Source organism: Diadema setosum, chromosome 4 (assembly GCF_964275005.1).
Source record: "Diadema setosum chromosome 4, eeDiaSeto1, whole genome shotgun sequence".
Lineage (NCBI taxonomy): Eukaryota > Metazoa > Echinodermata > Echinoidea > Diadematoida > Diadematidae > Diadema > Diadema setosum.
The window spans coordinates 26578374-26591021 of record NC_092688.1 but is presented as its reverse complement, the minus strand read 5'-3'; the positions used below and the strand labels follow the sequence as shown (position 1 = coordinate 26591021).

General features: G+C 43.0%; 1 protein-coding gene across 1 annotated transcript in view; it reads right to left on the bottom strand.

Moving 5' to 3' along the window:
• The window catches only part of LOC140227059 (membrane-associated transporter protein-like), a 42229-nt gene extending 30265 nt beyond the window's left edge, over positions 1-11964 (bottom strand). The window contains exons 1-2 of the mRNA XM_072307492.1: positions 10679-11964; positions 7939-8693 (exon numbers count right to left, since the gene is read on the bottom strand). Coding sequence (XP_072163593.1) covers positions 7939-8693; positions 10679-11613 — 1690 coding nt within the window. The 5' untranslated portion in view covers positions 11614-11964. The remainder of the gene's footprint in view (positions 1-7938; positions 8694-10678) is intronic.
• Between the last annotated feature and the right edge of the window lie 684 nt (positions 11965-12648).

Below are 12648 nucleotides of genomic sequence, written 5' to 3'. Positions count from 1 at the left end.
TCAAATGGACTGACAAAAGTGCGAAATTGGCCGGGAAAACCTATACAATATTAATCGAAACAAATATACCTCTCACTATTTCTATCATAACACCAAAGCACTTCGACAAACAAGCAACGAACTGTCATGACTCAGAACATCATATAACATAAATTATAAATCATATAGCATAAAAATAAGTGTCTGAGCAGACACTGCACGCAGAAAGTGGGATATTGTAAGACTGACTGAAACTTATGGGATGGAATACACCAGGGAAGATACAAGACGTCGTCCCTATGATCTGCGGGGGGGGGGGGGGGGGGGGGTCTGTGGCATAAATATGATCTCTATGATCTGTAGGGGCGCTGTGGCATAGTGGATAAGACTCTCGACTCCCAATCGGAGGACCCGAGTTCGAATTCCGCCCAGTGCTTACGTCCTTGGACAAGGTGTTTTTACCCACAGTGTCCCTCTCGACCCAGGTGTATAAATGGGTACCTGGCAACGCTGGGGTAGTAATAATTGCAGGGCCCTCTGGTAGAGCAGTGGCAACACTGAAGAGGCTACCCTGGATAAATAAGACCTTATCATTATTAGTATTATTATTATCATTATTATTATTATTATTATTATTATTATTATTATTATTAATATTATTATTATTATTATTATTATTATTATTATTATTATTATTATTATTATTATTATTATTATTATCTGCTGAATGGCGACTGACCCTTGCCTCCAGTCATGCATTCTGATCTCCATACAGGTGGCTTCTGCGTTTTTCTGATCTCTCCGTCCATCCGTCTGTCTGTCTGTCTGTCTGTCTTTGTCTGTCTGCCTGTTGTTCTCTTCTCTTAAAGGGCGCTATTTCATGAAACAGCGACCAGGAGCCAAATTGAGAGAATAGAGGTGTGAAGAAGTCCTCTTCTTCAACATCCAAACCAACTTAGCACGCTTATGCATGCAGGAATGACATGAATGATGGGATAGGATAGCATGGATAGGGTGAGGCGGTCTTAGAAGGCTGTACTTAAACGTCGACTGACATTAATGCCATTGGAACAGACACAAGGATGAGATTTGACGTCATCCATTATTTTGGTCAGCTGTCTGTTCGCTGGTCCTTGCTTTGAATTTATGTGCCGTGATATGCGTGCAGGTGGCATCTGTGTGTTGTTGTTTTTTCCTGATCCCTCAATATCTCTGTCTGTCTGTCTGTCTGTCTGTCTGTCTGTCTGTGTGTGTGAATGTCAGTCTGTATGCATACATGTATCATGTGCGTATGTGCGTATGCATGTGTGGAAGTGTGTGTATATGTATATATGTATCTATCTATGTATGTGTGTGTATAATGTATGTATGTATGTCTATTTTTGTCTGTCTATCTACGTGGGGTCCTCTTCCTTTTTCCGGGCGCCATATTACCTAGTCCGGACGGAGAGTGAGATGAGTTGGTGGTTTCCTCAATGAGACGTTAATACATCATCTTGCTCCCTCTCCCTCTCCATTCCAAAGTGACATTTTCAGAGATGCAGGAATTGGTGAGGGGTGAGTGAGGCGATCATGAGAAACTGTCCTCCCGCTGATGGAGACTGATTTCCACCGAAGTTCAGGGACCACAACGTCATCCTGATCATGATCATCAAATCGGCTACTGAATGTGGCCTTGAATTAGATCATTTACGATGTCATATCAATACAGATGGCATCTGTATTATTTCCTGGTCGGTCCGTATGTCTTATCTATCTGTCTGTCTGAATGTCGATCAGTCTGACGACTTGTTCTTAAGCTCGGCATCATCTCATCCAACCCAAACCCCAGAACCGAATGAGAAAGGAGTTTTCAATAAAAGTGGTTTTATTTTCATGTTTTACATTCTTTTTAAATCCGTCCATCTATATAATGATACTCTGCACGTGACTACACGGAAGCATGGAGGAGGATAGCGTGGGGCTTAGTGGATGAGAAAACTATGAGAGAGAGAGGATAATTTGGCTGCCGGAGATTAATGCCATGGAAACTGCTCCAGGATGACATATCGGACGTCTTTTCATTAGCCAGTGGTTCGGACGTTAAATCATATGATACCATCTCAATACAGATGGTATCATTGTGCTTGTCGTTCTCCCCGTCACAGTATATCTCCTTCCTCTCTCCCTCCTCCTCCCTACCCCTTCTGTCTCTCTTTCGCTCTCTCATCCCCTATCTCCGGATCCCTTTTTACCCATCCCCACCGGAGAGCAAATGAAAGAGGAGTTTTACAACAGGATGTTAATATGTCTAGAATGTCATCCCCACTCTATCCATCCCAACTGAAGATCAGCATCGCACAGGGAGCAAAGGGAGGATGGGAGGGTGGGGGGGGGGATGGGGAGGAAGAGGGAGGTCGATTATGAGAAAAGAAGCTTATGCGTCCTAAGATTGATGCGATCGGGGAGATGGTGCTTTGTGATTTACGATGTTGTCATTTGATTTGCCGATCGGTCACTCCTCATGCTCCTTCTGACTTAATGTCGAACGATACTATCTTCCCCTAAATGGCATTCTACTTATCGATCTGTCCGTCTGTCTTTCACCACCCTTTCAATATCGTTCTTCCCCGCGGTCTGTATGTTTGTTTATTTCCCTGCTTTCTCTATTTTCACTTCCTTCTTTCTCTCCCTTTTTCTATAAACGTCATTTTACCAAACCTTGATAGATATCAAGTAATTACATTTTATATTCACCACAGACATGCGAATCGTTATTGACAATACTGTTTTAATAATACTTGTCATCAAGTCCAGTTAGAAAAAATATATATGATGTTGCTCCACCCGAGCTGACAGCAACTATAGCATATTATACATGATCATTCTTCACCGAGGGAGGACCCCATACTATCATTATAATAGTATTGATATCATCATCATCATCATCATCGTCATCATCGCCTCATCATCGCCTCATCATCATCATCATCATCATCATCATCATCATCATCATTATAATCAGGAATTTTGTTGCAAAAAGTACACGTATTGCTTTTGGGATAGTGATGATAAAAAAGAACGATACTTGCAAAAAATCCCAACCAAAGGAAATGCTAAGTGTTATCATCATCGTCATCATCATCATCTTCCTTATCGTCATTATTTTCATCAAAATATATGATTTGATGACGCAAAAAAGTACACACATGGCCTTTTGGATAGTGATGATAAAAAGGGACGATACTTGCAAGAAATTCTTACAAGAAAATCTTTTCCTTATCATAAAGTCGTTAGCACAGGGGTATAGATGGTAATGCTTTGATATTCTTAACAAGATATCTTTGATTGGAACCCTGCAATACAGCAATTGACTAGTGTTTTCCCACAATGTCTCTCGCTTGAACCAGATGTATTAATGAGTACCTGCAAATGATAACGACAATAATACTGACAGGGAGAGCTTTGCTAACATTGTATATCCAGAGACTACCTGGCTTAATAAGTCAATATAATGACTAGATATCTCCATCTTATACAACAAAGAATTGACCTGGTGCCAACCGTCGTAGATATCGCTTCGGCTCATCTCCCAATGACATGTCCGTTGGCCTGAAAGTACACTGTAAGGGCTTTCTGGATAGCTGACATGACGCTCCCATGTCATCTGGGGCGCAACATAATTGCACTTTTTCCCTGCGGCTGACAGCCCGACAGGCAGATAGAAATATTGCACTTTCTCTCTCTTCCGAGTATCCGCGTGTGCGAGATATCGAAGTTTGTTCTGTCTGGAAATAGTAGTCACGTTTGAGACAGTTTGGATACAATCGTACGTGATGGTAATACAATGATTGTCATTCTACTGCTCTGTAACCTGTAATTCGAAACTGTTAGAACGAATGTGCAAATAAATATTCTTGATATATGATGAATATAACATATATCATCAATTTAATAATGTAAAACAAAATAGATGAATTCTTTTTTTTTCTCCTGCGTATTGTCAAAAATCTTTCAAACACGTACACACGCAAACGCAGACACACATACACGCATATTTCTCTCTGTGCATGTTCATATCTAACTAAGATATTTTCCCCAGCCGCAACTTTCACATATTTTCGATATCATGAAGAGGATCATTGAGGACTGTTATAGAGCTTAGATGGTTAGAAACGTGGAACAATATAATAGAAAAAAAAAAACTTAGAAAAAGCTGCGGTTTTGAAAATAACTTGTCAGCCAAGAATTTACTAATAAAATCGTCTCTTGTCATCTTGGACGGGTCTATGCTCTTCTGTATGCGAAAGAAATCAAGAGTGTTTACTTCATACTGATCACTGCAGTATTGCATACTCAGTACAAGGTATCAGTGTTACAAAGTTTCACTTTTATTCTTGTATACTGTGTAACCGCTTAATGTAGCATTATTAAAAAGTTGTCGTAGAATAACCACTAACTGAAAAGTGACAAGTTTTTGCCTTTTTTTTTTGGTACAAGGAGAGAGAGAGAGAGAGGGGGGGGGGAGGGGGTAGCATGAATAAAACACAGCGAGAGATGATATTTGATTTCTTAATTCTGGTCTTCCTTACTTTGAATGTGTATAGTTTCCTCCCGTCTTTCAAAAAAAAAAAAGAGCCAGGAGGAGAACAAACTGATTGAATTAATATGTTTCAAACACGCCATGTTATCTTTCACCCATTAGATATGGAAGGGTAAAAGATATGAAAGAAGTCACCTGGAGATAACTGCCTCACTATCAAAATGAATTAAATGATATCACTCGAACATAAAAATATAACAGTTATAATCCTTAGCGCGCCACGCTAGCTTCCTGTCCATAGGGATGTGTGTGAAATTTGTGCACATAATTGACTAATGTGTGGCACAGAAAGGGTTAATAGTTGTAAATGACGTCCCGCGCACGTTCAATTCAACTGCGGCTTGAGGATCTGACCTTTACACAGTTGTTGATTCATCACATGAAATCATGAAAGCCATTATCGTTATAAGTAATGAGTGCGCCATTTGGTATATAAATCTCCTACAACTTTAAAAAGCAGCGTTTAAAAGCAGAAACAAACATTCTAACATAGTTTGCAATCTATCAAGGCAAATAAGGCAAAGCAAATATTGACCAGGTTTGCATATTGGTTACAATAATCATGCTTGTCTAAATTTTCGTAGAGCTGAATGAGTGTGTGCTTGTCTGTCGGTACATATTACATATGTACGCGTGACTTTCACAGTATAACTCGGTGGGAGAGAGAGAGGAGGTCTTCCTGTTTGCTTGAATGGTCGACTGTGAACAAGCATGAATAATGACGCTTAAACAGCCATGAACGGCATTTAAATGGGCATTCCAGACGATTTTCATAATTTCACATCATGTAGTATACGTAAATCGACAGCTCCATACTTTACTAGTAGCCATTAGTGGAATCTATTGTGGTTCTTGAGCAGAGAAGCCAATACTCTGAAAAATCTCAAACAAATACATTGAACAATGTTGATTACGTAGGAGCCCCACATATTTCATAAATGTAGCAGTGTAATTCAGTTGCAACACCGCTTGCTTAACAAGTTCACCTATGTGTAGAATCTATGCATGCCGTTCTTCTTTTGTCTGCTTCCGTGAGCCCCAATTTATTCATTCTTATGGTGGGGCTGCCATGTCATCATCCTTATTGGTCATTGCAATTTGTTGTAAATTTTGAAAACATTCTTATTCCTCATCCCAGTCACTATAGACTTTGAAACCCTATGCTCAGTATAAATAATTTATATAGTTGTTCAAATGTAAAAGTCTGAAAATCATCCGGAGATTTCCTCTAAGTACACACTGCAATTGCAATAGCGTCTTTGTTCTTCAAACAGATATATTATATTTTGAGATGGTTTCTTAATAATTATCTCCACAGTCTGTGCTGATTCACTGAAAGAGATCATGCATTGCCTCGAGGGTAAAATTTCATGATCAATCATACCCAGGTCAAGGTTCGTATCATGCCTCCACTGTGTGGAAGCGACGACTTTTCGTATAGACGGAGCGAATCCGAGTGCTAATGACAACCGTTGTGATGACAACGCATACTATGTGCGCGTTTGAACGACCCCCGTGCGCTCTGAAGCATCGAGGCGTGGTTTGGAAGCAACTGGGAACACTGGACGTTCAATCTAAAAGAGTGGATCTCCCCATATACACGCCAAATCCTCGTCACAAATTCGGCCCAATTCATTGCTACTAGATGAACCACGCCATACAGACTAATTAGCCATTCATTCCCGGTTTATCAACTTGTGAACCCTGATGCCGGCCGCTGCATGTTATTAGTTAAAAGCTGGGGAAAAAAGTGACAGTGCGTCACCAGGGAGATTAGGCGCATAAATTTCCCCCGAAGAGGGTAAATTAGCACAGAAAAAATAGGGGCGCGAGCCGATTGTTAGTGAGGAAAGAGCGTTTCGCGCGACTTCTGCCATTCCACTGCAAATTTACGTCACTCCTCTCTCGGTGAGGAGTTACCATGGCAACGGCGGATGATATCATGTTTCGACTATTGTTCCAAAATAGCATCTTGCCAGTGCACATGTTAAGTGATTGGAGATTTTCGGTGGGGGGGGGGGGGGCAGGGCAGATGGGGTGTTTAAATCATACTGCAGTTATTTTGCGTGTCTTGACATATGTGACTTCGAGGACTATATGTCAGTGATAGAACGGTCTTTAAAATATCGTCTGAGTAGCGAGTTCACCCCGAAGGGAGAGGTACATTACATGGGAGCTGTGAAAAAAAAACGGTCTTTAAAATATCGTCTGAGTAGCGAGTTCACCCCGAAGGGAGAGGTACATTACATGGGAGCTGTGAAAAAAAAAAAAAGAGCTTAAGTAGAGCGAACACTTGATGGAAGTTGGACAACTGAAAGTGAACCACGCTAAAACAAATAGGTACAAAACAACAACCACGTGAACATGGCGTATTGTGTAAATCATCCATTCAACAATATACAGATATCTCACAAGCGCTTAAGTCACGTGACAGAAGTGTCACCATCACTGAATATACACTGAAGCTCCAATAGACATACTTTTCATGTTATTTTTACATCCTCCATAGAGGTTATGCGCTTACCGACGTTTGTTTTGTTTGTTTGATTGTAAGCAATTTTACACAAGTGAATGGATTTTACGAAATTTTCAGGATAAGTTCCCTGTGGTAACAGAAATGGGTGATCTGGATCACGATCCAGGATTTTGTTTTAGAGGATCTCTGAACTTTTCTATGACTTGAGTGACCCTTTTGGCCGAGGTTTCAATTTAACCTCTCTCTCTCTCTGTGTTCTGCCATGGACGTCACTGCCCGTTGGCGATCACTGATGCAGTAAGCCTCCTCCAGCTCCCTCTATCAATTTAACATATGTTTTGCTTTTGTTCGCCCTGTTGATTTAAATGTGCTCTTTATCAAATCGAAGATACCGGTCTTGAGACTGTGCCATCACGTACCGCGGTGGAGGCAGGACAAGAGTACAACTTTTTTCTATTCACAGTATTAGATCCCTAAACCTTTTCCTTACACTTGTACTGGACAACTACCACCTTCTAACATTCTAGAATATATCTTGAACACCTTTGTACTGGACACGCCAGGGACTGTTTCACTAAGCTAAAAAAAAAAAAAAATCAATTCTACGTTCAATGCACCTGACCTTAGGAAAAATTTTGGGATCAATCAGTCCTCAGAAATAAGGAACTGTTTCACTACGCCATTTGGGAAACAATATCTCGCACCCACCTCGGAACATTTTAGAATATCTCTTGAATGGGTATGTATCCTTCACATCAACTAGATCCGATCTGAATCTGTCCTAACTGTGGGTTCATTGCTTGGATCGATATAGTTTCAAGAGGGGTGAAACAGGGCCCAGGTTTCCGTAGGCAGTGGGTCATATGTGATACAATAAAACATTAGGCGGAAATTTTCTTACCTAATTTGCTGATGAGTGTCTCCGTGAAGAGAGAGCATATAGAACATGTGATAGAGTAAAGCGCCATAGCGTAGGATCCCAGCCTGACCCCGTCGGAATACACTCGCCGGGCCTCTGAACCCGGGGGCGCGATGGGGTTACCACCGTACACCTCCTGTCCCATGAAGTCCGTAAAGTAGAGGGAGTAGCAGAGCAGGGACATCCAGCCCATGAGATGGGTGAAGCACAGGATGCGTAGAGACGGAGGCATGAAGACGATGGAGAGGAGGTAGGTTCCCATGGTAGCAGTCTCCTTGGGTTCCTCCACGCTCTCCATCTGAGTGGAGTCGCCGGGAAGGCTCTGGTACATCCCGAGCATTTTCCCGTCGCTTTCGTCGTCTCCACCCTCACCTTTCATCGCTGCCTTTTTCGTACCGTTTATTCCATTCGGCACTCCGTCACCACCTGCTCCCGGATGCGAGCTACCCGTTTCCGGTCCTGTCGTCACTCCCTCTGGCCCTGCAGGAGACGGAGCCGAGTTGCTGATGATCTCTGTTTCTCCAGAGCCGTAGTTCTTCTGTTTCTTCTTCTTCTGCTCGATGACGCCGAGTTCGAGCTCCTCGTCGCCATCGTCCATGCCTCCGTAGGTTCCTTCTCGCTTCCGACGTCGCTTGGTCTCGATGGGATTGATCTCAGAAAGCGTCTTCTCTCGCTCGGCAGTGACGGTCAGGAGGACGGCGACTACGAAGATAATGGTTATCAAACCAAAGACGTACCTGGTTGGGGGAAAGGAATGATGCAATAACATGAGGACCAGGGGGTGTTTACATAAAGCTGTTCGTAAAGTTACGAACGACTTACGAGCGATTGGTGATCAGTTCTTGTGCTGAATTATTGAAATTCTGATAAGTATAGCACTTCAGACCTGATCACCAGTTGCTCGTAAGTTGTTCGTAACTTTACGAACAGCTTTATGAAACAGGGCCCAGGAGTTAATATTACAGAAATGTTAACGACTGTTGTAAACGATGTAATAATTACTAGTATAGCCACTACAGCAAATGCTTACACTTGATTGACTTCTACCTTTGCAACCCACAATGATTGCAAACCTCTCGAAAAAGTGGCCCAGAGCTGGTATCAACAGTTCCTCATCCCACTTGACTCGCTTTTCGAGACCATTGTAACCCCCTTTCGTCGGTACCAACACCCTTACCCTCCCCCTAATGCATTCTTTCCTCAAGGATTTGGGAGAGAGACACCTCCCTGATCGATTTATGATCCATCGTGTCGTCTCTCTCAGACAAGGCTACAGTTGTCATGCTTCTCTTATAATAAGTGACCAGCTTGTGAGGAGACTACGAATGTCGCTCTTTTCCAAATTCTGATCACAATCCTCTACACTCTGATCAGTCTAAGGGCAATGGTCCTTCACGAGAGTTCTGTTTCAACTTCTTGAGAAAGCTAGAGGCTTAACACACTCGATCTTCCTTTTTCTTCGAGAGAGAGAGAGAGAGAGAGAGAGAGAGCTATGAGCATGACATAGACGCCGTTTTATACATTACAAAAGATTACTAAAGTTCTTGAAACTTTGCCGGCATCTGTTGGCAATGATATGGTGGTACACCACTCCATCACCCCTTGCCTAAATCCACTTTCTCTTCTTCTTTATTTTGTAAACGACAAGGCAGGAATAACTTCGTTCCAAGTAAAAAGTATCCATGAAAATTCATGTCACTCTAAACTTGAGTATCAGCAGAAAACAAGAGGAAATGGCGTTGCAGAGAGAGAGAGAGAGAGAGAAATCAAAACCCAGATGTTGTCTTGGCAAAGGGAATGTAGAGAGGATGAAAAGAGTTAGAAGATAATGGAGAAAGTGCAAGTCTCTAGATGTTGAAGGGCACCGGCGGCTTTTGTTCTTCGAGGGTAATACAGTCTCGTACAGTACCAAATCTTCGTAGAGTGCGAGAGATAAATAACATCTCATATTTGATATTCCAGAGACTTGCTCGATCTTGGTGGGTGGGGCGGGGGGGGGGGGTGGGGAGACCCAAAGCAACGGCACCATTAAGAAGCTCTCGACCTCTTCATATATATACATTTTTTTTTTTCAAATAAAAACAATGTTATTTTACAATTTGCCCCGAGAAATAAGACAGCTACAAGACTCGGTATAGACAGTGATTTGTAGGTGATTTGTAGGTAAAATTTAGTTTGTTGGGTGTGTTTTGGTGTCTGTTTGTGTTTGCACGGCGATAGTGTGACTGTGAATTACAGCGTATGACGCAAGACAATATTACTGCTAGAGGTCACATTTGTTAGTACTTCATATCACAGGTCTTGAATAAATTTGAATGAATTAAACAAATACGTTTTACTAAACCTACGAGAAGGAAGGGCGCATTGACCTCAGAGATTTCTCATTATTACGCTTTGGTGTTCCCAGGCTGTAATCCAACAAAAATAGAAAAATAATAAACAAAATCAGAATGTCTGCAGCCACTCGACTCTGGTAAAATTATCACTCGGCACATTACTCATCATCGACAATGATGAATGTGTGAAAGAGATCTAAGAAAGTATGGGGAAGGTATAATATCATTTCTTAAAAAATAAAGCTTGAAAGTATTCAGAATACACCGATAACAGTGATTTGTTTTGTAGATCATAAAGTACTTTATAACCAAAGGTCAAATGCTAAGTTATTTGAAACACAAGATTTTGAGTGTATTTTCAAAAATATGTGTGAGTGTGTTCTAACCTGACATGAGCACCAACCACGGCTGTCCCTGACCCATGGCCCCAGGGAATTCCCCCGATGAGGTAACCGGCCGCTCCTCCAAAGCCAGCCATGAAACTGAAGGTAGCCAAGCCTCGTGCGTGGTCAGAAGGGTGTGTCACGTCGATCAGATAGGCGCGGCTGGGGGACTGACAAGCGTCGCAACTAAAATCCAGAAAGACCACGCCTATGATGGTGAAAATGACGCCACACGCGTGCCCGGAAACGATGTGCACGGTCTCCGACCATGACGTGGTAGTTTCCCAAGACGAATTGAGATTATTTTCCGTCATTGCCTCATCCTGATATGATGAGTTATCATAGGCCGGATAAAAGTAGGATGTTTCTGTGGCTGAAGTTTCATCTTCGGGTGTGGTCGTTAGGTAATCAGTCATACCAGTTGAGTCCTCCACGTAGTTCTCCGTGCTGGAAGATTCGTGCCCACAGACGGTTAGACCGAATCTGTATCCGTTAGGAACCAAGAGCAGTCCTACAAATATGATGGCCGACAAGAGTAAGATGAAAGGGCGTCGTCGCCCGAGACTTGACGCGCACCTGTCGCTGGCCGACCCCAGGAGGGGCATGACGAAGAATCCGACCAGGGGACTCAAGCACCAGATCATGGTCATAAACCGCTGGGGGATGCCGATGCGGAGCAGGACCGGAGTCACGAATGCCGTTTCGGCGGCGTAGCAGAACTCGATGCCGCACACCGTTCCGCTGAGCCGCGCCAGTCGAAAGAAATTCTTCCTCTGGGTGCTAACGCCATCGCTCGCCGTGTGGTCGTCAACGTCGCGACCACCGTCACAGCTTATGATCGGAATCGTGTCGGCGTCACGATGTCCTACCAGACGTCGCCATCCAGCGCGACAAGCCCCGATGATGCCGTCGACGATTAGGCCAATGCGAGGATCCATGCTTGGGACCTGGGGCCAACTTTCATAGGTAGAAGAAGCAGACAATCACTCGAAGCCAACTTCGGAGATGCTCCCCAGAGATGCGGAATCAGTGCTGCAGTTTTTCTGTGCAGAATCGACTTGATAATAATCGATGTATCTGTAGTGAAATGAAACTCATCTAAAAGTTAAGAACAAGCGCTGGCTGGTTGGTTTAGTACACGGTCCCTTGTAAAAACATATGCTAAGTGTAATTGAAAATGGTGAATTCAATGCATAAAAATGAACCAAACTAATCGACGAAACTATTATTTATATATTCAATTCCGACTGGATGACAGTGATAAAACAGGAAGGTTAGTCACTCTCTTCTCTTTCTCCATTTCCTGTGAGGAAAGCAATAATTTCTATCCCGTCACAATTCGCTCTTTTCAAACAGACGTCCAAATCATTCTGACTGTCGTGATACCAAAACACTCAGACGCCGCCAATTCCCCGCCGTGTGTCTCTCAGACAGCACCAGCCTCGCGACGTGCATTGCTCCCCCATCCCATTAAAAGCACCATCAATTTACAGACTGCAAGCTCTCGACCTTGCTTGAAGAGGAACTAATAAAATGTCACCAAAAGAGAACGGGCGGATGGAGACAGCATCCGCGCGTGCGGCGCACGCTCGAAATGCCTTACGGGATACAGCGGCTTGAACACAGACAGAAATATTGTGCGATCGAGCGCGCCCGCACGAAAATCTCATCAGCCATTTTACGTGGAGCAGCTGCCACTAACTCTACTTTCCGCCAATTCACGCAGAGTCGCTGAGAAGGCAAAATAATGTCGTGCAGAGATGCCCCATTTTCCCCCTCCTTCCACGCAAGCCTCGAGTAAGACTCTCAATATTTATTACATCAGGAATCTGGCTGGTACAACATCCATTACACTAACCCTCGGGGTAATTAAACACACTCCCGGGTAATTCTGTTCTCTCGTTTTCACACCTCGCCAGCATTTTCCTACACACTGTTCTCTCCCTCTGTTTTTTTTTTTTCTGTCTATCTGT